Raw genomic sequence first — 18,033 nt, 5'->3', positions numbered from 1 at the left:
AAGCTTAGAGTTAGCTATAAGCATATATTTTAATAGCATTTTTTCCTAATTACAAAATCATTGTAGGAAATTAGAAAAGCTTTATTTAAAAAAACTTGTAGAAGAAACGGAAAAATGAGAAAAATCACCTGTAATCCTGCCATTTAAAGGTAACAATGCCAAACTGCCCAGAACTATGTTGTAACTTACCCTTTTCACTTAATGATGTATTTAGAAGTTTACATTTTAATAAAAATTCTACAGCATGATGTTTAACGGCCACATAGTATTCTATTACATATCGTACGTACCGTTACTTAAAAAAAATTTCTTTAAGTTTTTAAATTTATTTTTGAGAAAGAGAGCAAGGAAGGTGCAGAGAGAGAGGGAGACACAGAAGCCAAAAAAGGCTCCAGGCTCTGAGCTAACAGTTCAGACCCGACACAGGTCTCAAAACCACGAACTGCAAGGTCATGACCTGAGCCAATGTTGGACCCTTAACTGACTGAGCCGCCCAGGCGCACCTCTTCATTGCCTTTTTAACAGTACTTCATATTTCCTGTCCTGGAGATATTAAGGTTTTAATATTAAAGCCATCTTTCATGCATTTTCCATTCGCATCCCATCTCCATTCTCTCAAACGATTGCTGTTTTCTCTATATCAAACTGGAATTCCTTTGCAGTGAAATCCAACTCCTTTAGTTCCCAGAGTGTTGCCATCTGACCTCTTTTAATAGTCCCAACTATGACTTAGATTCTATATGCGCCAGTTCATTGTAGACACTAGAGACTAATCTTCTGATAACACAGCATCATTCAACAGAGTGCCCACCTCGTGTGTTACACACTAGGGAAGAGTAAGCAAAACAATACTGTTTCTACTCACAGAGCTACATAATGTGGAAATAACATCTATTTATCTAACTGGTAAGGAATGACAGGACTATAAGGTGATCCAAGGATCTGTGATAGGGTAATTGGACTTAACAGTGATCAGTGAGAATCCCTGGGAGAAATGGCACTTAAGAGCTAAAGATAAGAACTAAGCAAGGAGAAAAGAGCTGGCAGAGGAAAGAGGTGCAAATGGTCTGTGGTCTCAAAGCGTGGCAACCCCAAGCCTAAATTGGCTAGAGTGAAGACTGGTGGAGACTTCTTAGGGCAATACATTTTGTAAAGAAAAACTTGAAATCTTTCAAGCAGGAGGTGTTTGATATGGGCAGATATGCATTTTGAAAGATTACTCCACTCATAATCTTTCAATGGCTTAAAAGTGGTTAATAAACATGAAAAAGTGTTCAACTTCACAGTTAAACAATGTTATAAAATGTTCTTTTATCAAATTGATAAATTTAATTCTGGCAAGAGTGCCATGAGGAAATAGTACTGGTTAGAATTTGTACAATTTTTCTTTCTAAAAGGCAACTTGTAAATAAGTATAAACAGCCTTAAAAGGGTTGCCATATCCCTTTTCCATAATGATGAAAACATACTGGTTCACATAGTCCTTTCTAGTATTTAATAGAGGAAAATTGGAGGGAATGGTTAATCTGTGGTTCATATGAAAGTATTCTACAGCTGTTGTAAATGTTTTCAGGGAAAAAAAAAAACATTAAATGGAGAAAAAAATAGGTCACAAACTGCGGCTGACCTTTCAACAATGAGGGGGCTAGGACTCTAGCCAACCCCCTGCAGAGTCAAAAATCCCCCATAGAATTTGTGACTCTCCAAATACTTCAGTACTACAGCCTGTTGACTGGAAGTCTTACCAACAACATAGTAAACATTTTGTACGTTATATGTGTTATACACCGTATTCTTACAATGATACAAGCTGGAGAAAAAAATGTGACACAATCCTTAGGAAGAGAAAATACATTTATAGTACTGTATCAGATTTATCTTAAAAAATCTGTGTATGAGTAGACCTGTGTAGTCCAAACCTGTGTTACTTAAGGGTCAACTGTATACATAATATTCCAATTTAAAATTAAGGCACAAAAATACAGATTATTTCTAAGTAGCAGAGGATCTTTTTAAAATGCTTTTCTTTAGCTTCCAAGTTTACTATAGTGAACAATAGTCGTATGATCAGAAAAAACTTGAGAAAATTGCAGTTCTCCTTGTTTGGCACATGACAGTGGGGGAATGGGCAGGAAGCTTTGCTCTAGGCTGGGGAGCTACCAACTTCCCAATTTAGAACTGGCCTAATGTCTCAGCTTGAACACTTGCGATAGGTGTCTGATGGCTCTCCATACTGTGCTCCATACTCCCCAGAGGGGAGCACAGCCTCCTGTGGTAGCTGATGGGTGCTAGTCTGTGAGTAGTCCGCACCCACTGGCTTTATGGGCTGAGACACGCCTTAGTCATAAAGAAGTAGACTTCCCAAACCCTAACTAGTTTGGGCATATTTCCCAATCCCGCAATCACTAGAGAAGATAGTTATAGTTAGTAGGGGTCTTGGTTTTAAAGCTCACAGAGAACTGAGGCACAGCTTTCTGTGCCTGAGTGATGATTATGTTACTAAACTTCTCTGAGCCAGAGCGGCTTATATGAGGGTTTGCTGCCTACTTAGCTAGAGAATTAAGTGAGATTAGAGACAGGAAAGTCATAATTTCCTACATACTTACTTGGGAGAAGTTCTGCTCTATAATTCAGACTGGTTTGCCCACTGTCTCATATTGGATAATGGTGGAAATACAGTTTACTTGCACAACGGTTTCAATCTAGCCGCACATCCAGGGTCACAGCTTAAAAAAATAAATAAAAAATAAAAACACAAAAATCCCCAAAACAATACACAGAGACTTCTGAGAAGATGGTGGAATAGGAACATCCTAATGTTCCATGGATACAACTAGGTAACACCCACATCAGTGTAAATAACCCAGAAGATGATCCAAGGACTGGCAGAACACACTCTCCACAGCTAAATGCAGCTAAGAGGCCAACATCAAAGAAGGTATAAAAGGGGAAGACACGGTGGGGAGCCAAACTGATCTCAGAGCAGGTACAGGAGGCACTGGTAACTTTGAGAGACTTCAAGAACAAAAGAACTAGGTATTTATCCAAAGGATATAGGTGTGCTGTTTCGAAGGGATACATGCACCCCAATGTTTGTAGCAGCGCTATCAACAATAGCCAAAGTATGGAAAGAGCCCAGATGTCCATTGATGGATGAATGGATAAAGAAGATGTGGTGTATATATATACAATGGAGTATTACTCAGCAATCAAAAAGAATAAAATCTTGCCATTTGCAATTATGTGGATGGAACTAGAGGGTATTATGCTAAGTGAAATTAGAGAAAGACAAGTATATGACTTCACACATGAGGACTTTAAGATACAAAACAGGTGAACGTAAGGGAAGGGAAGCAAAAATAAACAGGGAGGGGGACAAAAACATGAGACTCTTAAATATGGAGAACAGAGGATTACTAGAGGGGTTGTGGGGGGGGGATGGGCTAACTGGGTAAGGGGCATTAAGGAATCTACTCCTAAAATCACTGTTTCACTATATGCTAACTAACTTGGATGTAAATTTAAAAAGTAAAAATTAAAAAAAAAGAGCTGGCTGGCACCATTTCCCTCCCCTATACCCTGTCCCCATGGATACCTGTGGGAACCAGTGCAGCAGCAACACTCTCCCTAACTTGCTAACAGTGAACTTGCCTCTGCATTCTCCTGCAGACCTGTCCCTTCCAGCCAGGCTTCTAGGTCTCCTCCCACAGCAGGCCTATGCAAACCTTACTGACTGCATGGCCCACCCTGGCTCTTCTGTGAATCTGCCCACGCCATCTAACCTCCCCAGGCTTCGTCCTTGGCAGCTCCAGATCTCCTCTAGCAGCAGACCTGCATAGACCTTGCTAACAACCATACACCCTGCCCCTGTTCTCCTGCAGATCTGCCTCCTCCAATATGCCCTTGGCCAGAGCCCACCCACCCAAAGTGGTGCCACAAGCCTGGCAGTGTGCAAGCAGCCTCCACCAGGGCCAGTACCACTTCCAAAGTGATTCGTGCTCTGGGGAGAGGGGAATATAACCACCAGTCTCAGTGCAGCTCCAACAATGGGCTTGGGGCAGACATCTGGTTTGAATGCAGGCCCTGCCAACCATCGAAAGCTTCCCGGGACAAAACAGAAAGCACCCTGCAGTTTGGTGTTACTGCATCTGGCAAACACCTGGTCTGACTCAACTTAAGCATAAGGCACCCCCCCGACTAGTCCACTAACAACACAGGGACCAAACTGCCCACACAGGGCAAGTTTAAGTAATATGCCTGATAGAGAATTTAAAAGATCATAAAGATACTCACTGGACTACAGAAAAGAGTGGAGAACTTGAGTGAGACCCTTAACGAAGAGACAGAAAACAAAAAAGAACCAATCAGAGATGAGGAATTCAATTTTAAAAATTAAAACTACACTAATGGGAATAAATGTAGACTAAAGGAAACAGAAGAATGGATCAGTGACCTGAAGAACAGAGTAGTAGAAAGCAATCAGGCTGAATAGAAGAGAGAAAAAAATAATACTAAAAAATAAAAATAGATTTAGGGAACTCACCTACTCATCATGTGTAATAACATTCCCATTATAGGGATCCAGAAGGAGAAGAGAGAGAAAAGGGGGCAGAAAATGTAATTTAAGAAATACCTGAAAGTTTCCCTAATCTGGGGAAAGAAACAGAAACCCAGATCCAGGAGGCACAGAGATCCCTCCACCAAAATCAATCTAAAGAGGTCCCCACCAAGACACATAGTAATTAAAATGGCAAAAAGCAGTGATAAAGAATTTAAAAGCAGCAAGAGAAAACAGTTACATACAAGGGAAACTCCATAAGGCTATCAGTGGATTTTTCAGCAGAAACTCTGCAGGACAGCAGAGTGGCAAGATATATTCAAAGTGCTGAAAGAAAAAAAAGAAAACAAAACAAAAAACTCTGCAACTAAATATTCTACCCGGCAAGTCTATCCTTCAGAGTAGAAGGAGAGATAAAGAGTTTCCTAGACAAATTTAAAAGTTAAAGCAATTTATCACCACTAAACCACCCCTACAAAAAAATGTTAACAGGGACTTTTTGAATGGAAAGGAAAGACCATAAGTAAGAGTAAGAAAAGTAGGAAGAACAAAAACGGTAAAACTTTATCTATAAAAATCAGTAAAGGGATTCACAAGATGAAAGGATGTAAAGTATGACACCATATACCTAAAATGTGGGGAGGAGGGAGAAGAGTAAAGAATAGATTCAAATTTAAGCTTAATTTCAACCATCAACTTAATATAAATTGCTATGTTCATAAAATGTTACGGGGATTAAAAGTACACTGATACCGATGGGCACTGAGTAATGTATAGAATTGGTGAATCACTATATTGTAGACCTGAAACTAATATAACACTGTATGTGAGCTATACTAGAATTAAAATTATTTAGTTAAAAAGGCAATACACAGGCTCAGCCTAGGCTAATTTAATCAATCTCTGGGTTTGGGATAGTTTAAAATCTCCCCAGGCGGAGGCTAATGTGCAGCCAAGAAGCAAACCACTATGTAACTTTTTAAGATCCCCTGAAGATCACAGCTGTTCTGTCAGAACAACATAACTAATTAGATCACAGCTTGTCTTTAAAACCATTTAGATTCTATCCTCCCTTTCAGAGGCAGCAACAGCACCTGACAGTTTGCCTGCAATCTTTTTTAAACTGTGTTTTCAAATGCCACTTTATCTGGGGTTTAGATCCCACTCAGCAGAGAAAGAAGATCTTGAACATTTCTTGGGTGTTCACATGGTTCCAAGGTGCAATGAGACTCTTGTAAGAACCCAGCTGTTGGTGAGGTCAGGCTGTGTGTGCTTAATTCAACATGTTTTTATTCACACACTTGCCTAAAGGAATTTTAGACATTTCTAAAATTACCATTGTAACACGGCTTTTTCTAAATCGTCATTTCTGGAAGTCTTCCTTGTACACTTTAATAGCTGACTGCACGTCCTCCTTAGCTCTAGCAAGTACAATTATGATTACCAATCACAACAGCAGTGACTAACGTTGAGTACTTCTTACTGGCTCTGTGAGAATATTTTATTTGCATTATCCCCTTAAATTTCGTAAGAATTTTTAAAGTAGGTTCTATTATTAACCTCATTTTTCAACTGAAGAAATGAGGATGAGGTTCAGTACTCAGCCAGGATCACTCAGACCTCAGAGGAACCTGAGTCCAAAGCCTATCCTTGTAACCATCTCCCAATGCTGCCTCTTGGCTCATCACAAGATCTACCCAGCCATATGTGCCCCACACTGACTCTTTCTCACCCAACATACCCAGACAGTTTGGGCACCAGAAATGGCTTGTCTGTATTTCTATTTCCATTCCAAGGTCTATGTCTTGATCTGGGCAGTGGTTACAGAGGGGTTTGCTTTACGATACTAAAGCTCTACTCTTTATTTTATGCATTCTGTTACATGTGCCTGAGGTGGGCGTTTCGCAATAAAACTTTATAAAAAAAAAAAAATCAAGAGGCCAGCAATTAGCTCCGAACCATTGTTTAGATTTGTGACAGGGTCGCCTGGGTGGCTCAGTCGGTTAAGCGCCTGACTGCAGCTTAGGTCATGATCTCATAGTTCCTGAGTTCGAGCTCTGCATGGGGCTCTGTGCTGACAGCTCAGAGTCTAGAGCCTGCTTCTCATTCTGTGTCTCCATCTCTCTCTCTGCCCATCCCCCCCGCTCATTCTCTTCCCCCTTCCCTCCCTTCCTCTCTCAAAAATAAATAGGCTTTAAACAAAATTTAGATTTGTGATAGTCAAATCTTTCATTCTTCATCTTTTCCCTTCTTTTAATCCAGTCCCAATGGGAAAAATTCCTATTGGAAGAATTCTGCATCGCATAAAATGTGCTTCTGTTTGGAACCAGAAAACTTGAACAACAAATGTGCCAGTGCCTACTGTGTGCAAGAGAGTGAAGTCAGTGTGTGTGTACTTAAAATCGTGCTTTCTGTATTAGGTTGTGGCGGCTTTTGTTCCTTTCTTTCAGTTATTATTTTAACAAACTGTGTCAATTTTCAAAGGTTGCACAACTCAGAAACGCCTGTTCCCGGACAACTGCCCAGCAAGAGTGAATTTGTGGAAAGGGTCAGCCCCCAAATTAGTCTTGTCTTTCACACAGTTTAGTTATAAACAGGGCATCATATCTGATCATTCAAATCAATAAACCCTCTCTAAAGCAAAGGCTAAATATTTCTCTATCAGTTTAGGGAAACAAAGTACAGTTCAGAGATTCTGGAAACCCAGCCCTGCACCTAATCAAATGTGGTTCAACCTATTTGTTATGATTGATTTCCAGACTACGCTTCATGGAGCTCTTTACTTGGTGGCCAAAGCATGTCCCTGCTTTAGCAACATCTAACTCACACTGCACCATTTAATCTATAACCTCTCTTCTAGAACAAGACCTCTCCAGACTCCAACATTCTCTTACCACTGTTAAGTCTGTCAACTTTCTATCAGCCCTTAAATTCTCCAAAAGACATTTTTACTACTCCACGAAGCCCTTCCCACTTTGCCTTCTCCCACTCATCAATCAAATGAAGCCTTCCACAGGACTGAACTCCCAAAACACTTTATAATTCTCATTTAGCCCATGTTTTACCTTTGTTACTGGTGAGCATTTGGAAGCTTGTCTCAGCCTCAGAGCAGGACTGTCTCCTTAATCTTCCAAATGAGCAGCAGAAGTTCTCCATCAATACTCAAGCTGAATGAGATATAAGGGAGGTATAAACAGAGGAAAAAAATCCTATTAACATCCTAGAAATGTTTTGAGTAATTTTGTTCAGAAGAATCAGCTATCAGTTGTTCAAGTTACACACCAGAGTAGATAGTTGTTGGTTGGAAACTTTGTTTTCAATTTACCATAAACCCTAGTCTTAGAAATGTTCCTTTGTTAAGGGAATTCCCAGAAAGTTTTTCTGGCTCTAAGAAGTTAAGTGATGCCACATTAATGAATGAAATACTTGGGGGAGAAAATCTGAGGAATTAGGGAAAATCTTAAAAAGACAACACAATGCATAGGAAGAAAATACTATAAACAATGCAGTAAATACAAACAAAAGGGTTTGCATAAAAAATAAGTGTCTTATGTCTGACTCCTCCTGGAAAGAATTCTAATTACTCTCTACAATTAGCTTCATGCGTGCTGGTTAAACAGCTCCACTTACTTGCCATATGACCTTGGTCAAGGTACTTACTCATCCCACCCCCCTAAATCCCCCCTTGTAACATCAGCTATCACATTGGGTTTTCGTGAAGCCCAAGACAATACGTGTAAAATGCACAGCACAGTGAATGACAGAGGAATTGTGTTAAGCAAATGTTAGGGACTGGCGTAATTAAAAGTCTGTAAACAAATGTACATCAATAAGGGGTCCAAATAATAAATCATCATACAGCCATACAATGGACTACATACTATATAGCTATAGAAAAGGCTGTGAAAGCTCTTGACATACCAATATGGAAAGGTCTTAAGATAGTAAACATTTTTTCAAGAACAGCAGTGTCCAGTATAAAGTAGTTTGCATAAAAATAACATACCCCATTCGCTCTTTTGTAATCACCTCCAGAGGTGTACTTAAGAAACGTGACCAGGGGCCATCTGGCAGTGGGGTCATCCTGTTGCTGTGCTTCTTAGCAGCTTCTGCTTGGGTGGTAAAGAACATCATGTTTTCTTTGTTTGATGTTTAATCACAGTGATTAAGATCAGGACAGAAGTCACTTATCCAAAACAATCTCATTTTAAAAAATCGTTTTTATTGTCATTTTATGGTTAAAAAAACATACATGGCATGACTATAAAGTAATGAGACGAGTTTTCACGTGTGGCTTGTATTACGGAGTCTCATTAGTATATAGTCACATCCTGTCTAGAGCTTGGAAGAAAAATATGCCTTGGCTATATGATTATCAATTTTGTTACTTAAAATTTATTGAGTGCCAACAGAGCACTAGGCACATATATAACACAGAATTGTACAGTCTCTATGTTGTAGACTCTATTATTTACATAGATTTCTCAAAGATAACATTAAAGCATGTATTTACAGAACTTTAGACAAAATAACAATACTGGAAATCAGCAAGTTTCTGTCTAGCGAGGAGCACCTTTTCATGAATGAGAGGGTTATGAAGAACTTCTTGTGCAAGAGCACTTTAATTCCATTACCCAGAAAGTCCACGTTGTTTCATTATATAGTTCTAGAAAGCTATATGAGAAAACCTAAGTGGGAAGCCATAATTGGTTTCCTTAGGTCAAATACATTTAGAAAATTCTCTGTTGAGACCAACGCTTGGAGGGGCTACAGACATATTTATATTTCCATATCAAAGCACAAAAGCTAGAGCTACAGCACGCATGCAGTTCCAATGAGGTGGAAGAAGAGTGAATACGAAAACCATTTTTCTGAACCTGGAGTTTCTTCTCTTTCCGATCCAATTAGCATCGCAGTTCCTTATTTTGCAAAGAAATGTATCTTTAAAACAAACACTCATTTTACACAAGATTATTTTAGGAAATTTTGAGATTTTTAGGCAAGGACAATGAATGTTGGCCAATGGACACCAACAACTGGGAGCCGTACAAGTGTGGGGGAGACAAGGCTCATTTTAGTGTTACTGCATGATCTCTGCGGCGTCTGCTGGCAGCCCCAATCTCGGGAGGTGGGCCAAGAATAAACCCCACAACCCTAGGAAATGATCGTGGCTAATGTTGGACAAAAAGTCTCTGAAGCATTCATTAGCACATGGCAGAGTGCAGCGCCAAGGTCCCCCTTGCAGGGACAAATTAGAATTTCCGTTGATACTAGTTGAATCAAACTATTAATTTTTTTTTTTTTTGTATATATATCCAAACTAAGATCCTTTTATTCTAAGAATCTGCTCCTAAATTCAAGTTGAAGATTTGGGTGCATTGTGGTTCTGAACCAACACTCCAAGAAACACAGTATCAAATAATAATCTGGGTTTGTTTTACATTGTAACAAATGGAAAATACTCTCAATCTCCTATCTCATGCAAATTTGTCACGTAAAGGATCTCTTTTATCTGTTCTCTATTTAACGAATTAAAAATCGATATATAATTAAATAGGTGACTGGACCCTGCTTTCAGCTAAATTTGGGATTCTCTCTATATTTTTAAAGAATGTTTTAAGCATACTCAGAAATGAAAGACTCAAGAAAATGTTCAGTCTTTTATTTAAAAACTATAAACAGTCACCAAAGTAAATAAAGCCATTCTATAACATAAACTGTTAGGTCTATATTTTTTACTGCACATCCTAAGGACACAGCAGAAATGGTGGTTGGGAGGCCTTCCACATTTTTGGATGCTAATAGAACAGGCAATAGGCAGTTATAAATGGATACATTTCACGCTGGGGGAAAAGACAATTTAAGGAAGTGAGCAGTTTCTGAGCAGGAATGTGGTACAGTATTAAGAATGGAAGAATAATACAATAAAATTCCACACTATATTAAGATAGAAAAAGTAGTGAAGAAAATATCATACCTGCACATAATGCATATATAACACAGGAGAAAACCTGTATAAAATTCCATGTATTTAAACCAATTTACAAATACAAAAAATTCTGTCCAAGCTCTGAGCTTGCACATGACAAACGTTTACAGTGGATACATGTTAGGGAAAACCAAAAAATACCTTCAAATAGTTTTTCTTCTACAAAAATGACATGAGATATATTATTCCATACTCTTTCAGCCAGCAAAATGAGTTCTACAAGGTGTATAATACAAAACAAAACAAAACAAAAAAAGAAAAAAAAAGAAAAAAGAAAAAAAAAGAAAAAAAAATCACAGTTCCACAAAACTGTTTTGACTTTACAGCATCAGTACCTTTGCAGAAGTATTTACACAAATTTAAAGAACATTCATCCACTGCGTAGAATATATCACAATTACTTACAATTGACAGGAAAGTCTAGAAAACTTTAGAACCTACCAATAATGCTTCTAGGACACCACAGAATGTATTTCCAGTGGCTGCAGTGGCATGAAAGGTGTTCATTCTATTCACAAATATTTACAAGATCTATTCAGACTGGTAAATTTTTATGATAATAAATAAGTGAAAATATATTGGCTCAAGTAAGAAAACCAAGCTACTGATTTCTAAACAAAACACACAATCCATAGCTAGATATTGGTGGCCCCCTCTGAGATCAGGGGGTATAGGTGTGCTGAAATTTTTTTTTTTTTAATTATTCAAACCAGCTTAAACGGTTTTGTAAATATAAAAATGTGCTCCTTTTTGGATATAGATAAAAATATTTAATGCTTCTATTTCATCTGCTCATGTAGGTTTTACAATATTCCATGTATATTCCAATGTGGATGGTACTGAATTCTGATCATACCAGTTTCCATCAGGATTTATCAGATCTGAGAGACATCCTGCAGATAAGCTGGTTGACAATCCCACAGCAGTTTTTTTCGTTTTCTTTTTAGATTTTTTTTTTTTTTTTTTAAACAGAGAACAAAGGGATTCGCTCAGAGATCAGAATACGAAGCTTCCTCTCAGCATCATGGGAGGAGATAAAATAATTCATTCTATGGTCTCTGTTCCATTAAGACTTGGTGCTTTCTTCAGTAACAGTATGTGAAATGTATCTGACTTTGAGTCCCCACTAGAGAAGTGGAATTATTTTTCACTGCAGCATTTCGGAGTCTTTTTCTTGTTCTTTACTCTGAACTGTAAAATTAAGTTCATAAAGGCATTTGGCAAGGGTGGAGGAAGCTTCCATGTTACTAATGGCTAGCACTGATAAGTTGTTTTCATGTCTCTTTAACAATCTGGAAAAAAAACATACAGAAGTTCGTCAGTATCCAAAGTCAGTGATGATTTCTTACGGATTTTACGAGTTTAAAGATTTTAAGTTTTATTTCATTGAGAAAATGTGTTCCCTTTAGTGAATGGAATACATTATGAACTTCCGTGGATAAAAGATGTTTCTAAGCACAACAGATTTCCTTGTATCTATGTAGTGATTTTCAGTGAACAAGTGTGTTTACCACATCCATATACTGTTGCTTTTAATACACTTTGAAAAGCCACATGTATAAAAGATGGCTCAAAGAATGCTGGTAGTAATGTGGCCAGTTCTCAGACCAAAATGGAATAAAACTAGAAATAAAAGAAAGGTGACTGGAAAATCCCCAAATACATGATGTAACACTAAGTTATACGTGGGTCAAAGAAGAAATCTCAAAAGAATTTTAAAAATATTTAAGATTAAATTTAAATAAAAATGCAACTTACTAAAATCTGTTGCAGAATGTTGTGAAAGCAGTGCTTTGAGGGAAATCTATAGCATTGTTTGAATGCATATTATTAGAAAAAAAGATCTAAAATCAATAATCTAAGTTTCCACCTTAGGAAACTAGTAACAGAATAGCAAATTAAATTCAAAGTAAGCAGAAGAAAAAATTCAAGTAGAAATCAATGAAATTGAAAAGAGGAAATCAATGAAACCAAAAGCTGATTCTTTGAAAATACCACCAAATCACTGAGTCTCTAAGACATGCTATCTAAGAAAAAAAGAGTGTGTATACAAATTACTAACATTGGAAATGAAAGAGGAAAGGTACCAAGGATCCCTACAGATCCCATGAACAATAAAAGCAACAAAGAATGAATATGGATAACACTATGCCCACAAATTTGAAACTCTAGATGAAACAGACCACTTCCTTGAAAGAAATAGGCTTCCAAATGTCACACAAAGTGAAAGACTATCTGAATCTATTCAAGATTGAAATTGAATCATAATAAAAAAAAGTAACCTCCCCAAACAGAAAGCACCAGGCTCAGTAGTTCTCTGGTGAATTCTACCAAATATGTAAGGTTCCTCAAAAAAATTTCTTAAAAATAGAAATTCACATGATCCAGTAATCCCACTACTATTTACTCAAAGAAAATGAAAAAGCTAATTTCAAAAAATACATGCACTCTTATGTTTACTGAAGCATTATTTATAATAGCCAAGGTATGGGAGCACCTAAGTGTCCATCCACAGATGAATGGATAAACATGTGGTATATACACACAATAGAATACTACTCAATCATTAAAAAAAAAAAAAAAAGAAAAAAGAAAAAAAAGAATGAGATCTTGCCATTTGCAACAACATGGATGGACCTAGAGGGTATTTTGCTAAGTACAGTAAGTCAAAGAAAAGCAAATATGATTTTCACTAATATGTGGAATCTATAAAACAAAAACAAACCCTACAAACCTCTAAATTTTCTTAGTGTTTATTCATTTTTGAGAGAGAGAGAGAGAGACAGCGTGTAAGCAGGGGAGGGGCAGAGAGAGAGAGAGAGAGAGAGAGAGAGAAACACAGAATCTGAAGCAGGCTCTAGGCTCTAAGCTGTCAGCACAGAGCCCAATATGGGGCTTGAATCCACAAAGCATGAGATCATGACCTGAGCTGAAGTCGGAAGCTTAACCGACTGAGCCACCCAGATGCCCCCAAAACTCTGTATTTTTAAATTTTTTTTTTCCAACGTTTATTTATTTATTTTTGGGACAGAGAGAGACAGAGCATGAACGGGCGAGGGGCAGAGAGAGAGGGAGACACAGAATCGGAAACAGGCTCCAGGCTCTGAGCCATCAGCCCAGAGCCTGACGCGGGGCTCGAACTCACAGACCGCGAGATCGTGACCTGGCTGAAGTCGGACGCTTAACCGACTGCGCCACCCAGGCGCCCCCAAAACTCTGTATTTTTAAAGAAATAATACATAGTTCTGCACCCAGTAATGTTAATATATTGTAGGAAAAGGAGGAATATGGGAAACAATTAGCTTAACCTGTTCAATTTACAGATGAGTAACTTGAGGACATCTTCAGGCATCCAAAACTGAAATGACTTTCTAGCTAAACAGTAGTGGCAGAATTAGCAAGATCATCGGACTGTTTGACTTTTCTCCATGGTACTTTTCTAAACATAGGAGACTGCCAGGCATAATTCTGTATCAAGCTTCGTTCATGCTTAGAAAATTCAGATGTTTCTAGAGGTGTCAAATTCACAGAATAAAAGACTGAAATGGTGCTTGAAAGATTGAGGATCAATGGGCATAAAGTTTCAGTTAAGCAAGATGAATAAACTTGAGAGATACACTGTACAACATTGTACCATAGTCAACCTTAAGGTATTATACACTTAACAACTTGTTGAGAGGTCAGATCTCATGTTAAGTGTCCTTAACAAAATTAAGATAAAACTAAATAAAAATTCAGATCATGTCAGAAAACAGCTGGAGAGGAATAAGATGGCTGCTTTTTTAAGAGAGGACTTGAAAATTAAAATTATATTCTAGGTATGATTAAAGTTTTTTTAAAAACTTTTTTCTTTAGTGTTTGTTTATTTTTGAGAGGGACAGACAGAATGTGAGTAGGTTAGAGGCAGAGAGAGAGGGAGATGCAGAATCCAAAGCAGGCTCCAGGCTCTGAGCTGTCAGCACAGAGCCCGACGCGGGGCTCAAACTCACGAGCTATGAGATCATGATCTGAGCCGAAGTCAGACGCTCAACCCACTGAGCCATCCAGGCGCCCCTATGCTTAAAGTTTTATTCCCTTCATTAAGTGAAAGCAGGCAATATTTAGCTTATCATCTTAATGTGTCATTACTCCATAAAAGCAGCTATTTCTTTTTAATTATAACTTAAAAAAATTTTTTTTTCTACAGAGTGATGCTGAGTGGAAGGATGGACAGTTATGTGGTAAGAAAAGCATAGTAAAAAGTCAATGGTAAAAGCTAGGTGAGGGGTGCCTGGGTGGTTCTGTCAGTGTCCAACTTCGGCTCAGGTCATGATCTCATGGTTCGTGAGTTTGAGCCCCGCATCAGGGTCTGTGCTGACAGCTCAGAGCCTGGAGCCTGCTTCGGGTTTTTGTGCTTCCCTCCTTCTCTGCCCCTCCCCCACTTTTTGCTCTTTCTCTCTCAAAAACAAATAAACATTTAAAAAAAAAAAGGCTAGGTGACTGGTATATAGGTGTTCATTGCAAAATTATGCCAAGTTTACCTTATGTGTGAAAAATTTCACATTAAATGTCAGAAAAAAAAAAATCAACCATCATTGACATAACCCAAGAACGTGGTGCCTTCATTAAAATAACCCTGGACTAAGGAGTTGGGCATTTTTTCATGTTTTTTAGCTATTTTGATATTGACTTTTATGTAGTTTCCATACTGTACACAGCCCTCAAAACGGCTAAAATTAAAAATTATAATACCAAATGTTGAAAAGTATGTGGAGCAACTGTGACTCTCCTACAAAGCTGGAGGGAGCATAAATTGATAAAATCTCTTTCGAATTGTTTGGCATTATGTATTCAAGTTGTAATATCCTCTGAATCACCAATCATTCTTAAAAGTTCAATAGAAATATATACATATATGGCCAAAAATATGTACAGAATGTTCATAGTGGCACTATTTTTTTTTAATGTTTTTATTTATTTTTGAGACAGAGAGAGGCCGAGCATGAGCAGGGGAGGGGCAGAGAGAGAGGGAGACACAGAATCCGAAGCAGGCTCCAGGCTCTGAGCTGTCAGCACAGAGCCCGACATGGGGCTCGAACCCACAAACTGTGAGATCATGACCTGAGCCGAAGTCAGACACTTAACCGACTGAGCCACCCAGGCGCCCCGATAGTGGCACTATTTTTAATAGCCCCAAACTGAAAACAATCAATAAGCCTACCAAAAGTAGAATGGAAAAGACAAATTTGAGTATACTCGTGGAACAGAATCATATACTGCAAGAATATGAACAATGTACTGCTACATGTAACATGAATTTCACACAAAAAAAAGATGAGTAAAGAAGATAACACAAAAGAATATATCCCGTATGATTCTACTTATATAAAGTTAAAACCAGGTAAAATTCTATGGTTAACATCAGGAGAGTGATCCCACCAAGGAAAATGGGATAAAGGCAGTAGGGACTCAAAGGGGCTCTGCAATACTGGTCCTCCTCTTTTTTTTTTTTTAATGTTCATTCATTTATTTGGGGTGGGGGGGGGAAGGGGAAGAGAGAGAGGGAGAGAGATAATCTTAAGCAGACTCTGCGCTCAGCGCAAAGCCCAAGCGCAGCACTCAGTCTCATGAACTGAGATCATGACCTGAACTGAAATCAAGAGTCAGTAGCTTAACCAACTGAGCCACCCAGGCATCCCTCCTCTATTTCTGAACTTGGATGTTTGGTTATATGGGTGGTTCACTCTGTGATGGTTCATGGAGCTTTATACACTTCTGGTTTTTATATTTTAGGTATGATTTATTTAAAAAATTGATTAAACAAATTTTTTTAACTTTATTTATTCTGAGTGAGCGAGCGTGTGTATGCATGCAAGCTAGTGAGGGAAGGCCAAGAAGGGAGAGAATCTCAAGCAGATTCTGCACTGACAGCATGGCTCGAACTCACGAACCATGAGATCATGACCTGAACTGAAATCCAGAGTTGGATGCTTAAACCGAATAAGCCGACCAACCAGGTGGTCCTAAACAAATTTTTAAATGAATTATGAAATTTCTACAATTTTTTCTAGAAAAGAAATAAAGTCCTATAAAACTTTTAAAGTAACTTAAATAATTTGAAAAGATATATGCACCCCTGTTTATTGCATTATTTGCAATAGCCAAGATACAGAAGCAACCCAATTGTCCATCCATAGATGAATGGCTAACAAAGATGTGGTGTAAGTACATGCATGCACACACACACACACACACACACACACACACACACACACTGGAATATTAGTCATAAAAAGAACGAAATCTTGCCACCTGCAACAATATGGGTGGACCTACAGGGTATTATGCTAAGTGAAATAAGTCAGAGAAAGACAAATACCATATGATTTCACTCATGTAGAATTTAAGAAACAAAACAAATGAACAAACAGAAAAGAGACAAAAAACAGACCCTTAAATACAGAGAACAAATTGGTGGTTGCTAGTGGGGAGGTAGGTGAGGGGATGAGTGAAATAGTTAAAGGGATGAAAAGTACACTTATACTGATGACCACTGAGTAATGTACAGAATTGTTCAGTCATTGTATCATACACCTGAAACTAACACTTACATTATACTTCAATAATAAAAAACTTACAAAGTGGAATCAAATCGTTTTCCTCCTATATTGATGAACATTTTGATAAAGAAAAAAAACTTTCAAAAACTTCACCAATTACAGTATTTTTTCAATTTGATAGTTTAAAAATAGTATTTAAAAATGTATTTTTAAAATAGTATTATTTAAAAAATATTTTACTTTGTTTTTATTTTTTTTCTTTTTTTTTTTTTTTTTTTTTTATTTATTTTTGGGACAGAGAGAGACAGAGCATGAACGGGGGAGGGGCAGAGAGAGAGGGAGACACAGAATCGGAAACAGGCTCCAGGCTCCGAGCCATCAGCCCAGAGCCCGACGCGGGGCTCGAACTCACGGACCGCGAGATCGTGACCTGGCTGAAGTCGGACGCTTAACCGACTGCGCCACCCAGGCGCCCCTTTACTTTGTTTTTAAAGTTTATTTATTTTTGAGAGAGACAGTGTGAGTGGGGAAGGGGGAGAGAGAGAGAGAGGGACAGAGGATCTGAAGCGGGCTCCATGCCGAGAGCAGACAGCCTGAGGCACGACTCAAACCCACAAATTGTGAGGTCATGACCTGAGCTGAAGTCAGATGCTTAACTGACTGAGCCACATAGGCGCCCCAGAAGTATTCTTTATTATTATGTCACATGGATAAAACTTAGAAAGATTAAATTTAAATCACCAGGATGACTTTAAGGTAACAACTTCTTTTTTCTTTCCCTTCTTTCTTTTCTTTTCTTCCTTTCTTTCTTTTTCTTTCTTTCTTTTGTTAAATTATTTATTTATTTTTGTAAGTAGTATCTACATCCAACATAGGGGCTCGAGCCCACAACCTCAAGATCAAGAATCACATGCTCCACCAACTGAGCCAGCCAGGTGCCTTGTACC

The 18,033-nt window shown here is 38.2% G+C and overlaps 1 protein-coding gene across 2 annotated transcripts in view; it reads right to left on the bottom strand.

Moving 5' to 3' along the window:
* Positions 1-10,205: 10,205 nt before the first annotated feature.
* The window catches only part of ARID2 (AT-rich interaction domain 2), a 169,781-nt gene continuing 161,953 nt past the window's right edge, over positions 10,206-18,033 (bottom strand). For both annotated transcript variants that reach the window (XM_047064920.1, XM_047064921.1), the window contains one exon: positions 10,206-11,839. In XM_047064920.1, coding sequence (XP_046920876.1) covers positions 11,695-11,839 — 145 coding nt within the window. In that variant the 3' untranslated portion in view covers positions 10,206-11,694. The remainder of the gene's footprint in view (positions 11,840-18,033) is intronic.

This window comes from Lynx rufus, unplaced genomic scaffold, assembly GCF_022079265.1.
Source record: "Lynx rufus isolate CCGP_SWC_20201006 ecotype Redwood Valley unplaced genomic scaffold, mLynRuf1.p SCAF_7, whole genome shotgun sequence".
NCBI lineage: Eukaryota > Metazoa > Chordata > Mammalia > Carnivora > Felidae > Lynx > Lynx rufus.
The sequence above is the reverse complement of the archived record's forward strand: the minus strand, read 5'-3'. Positions and strand labels throughout refer to the sequence as shown.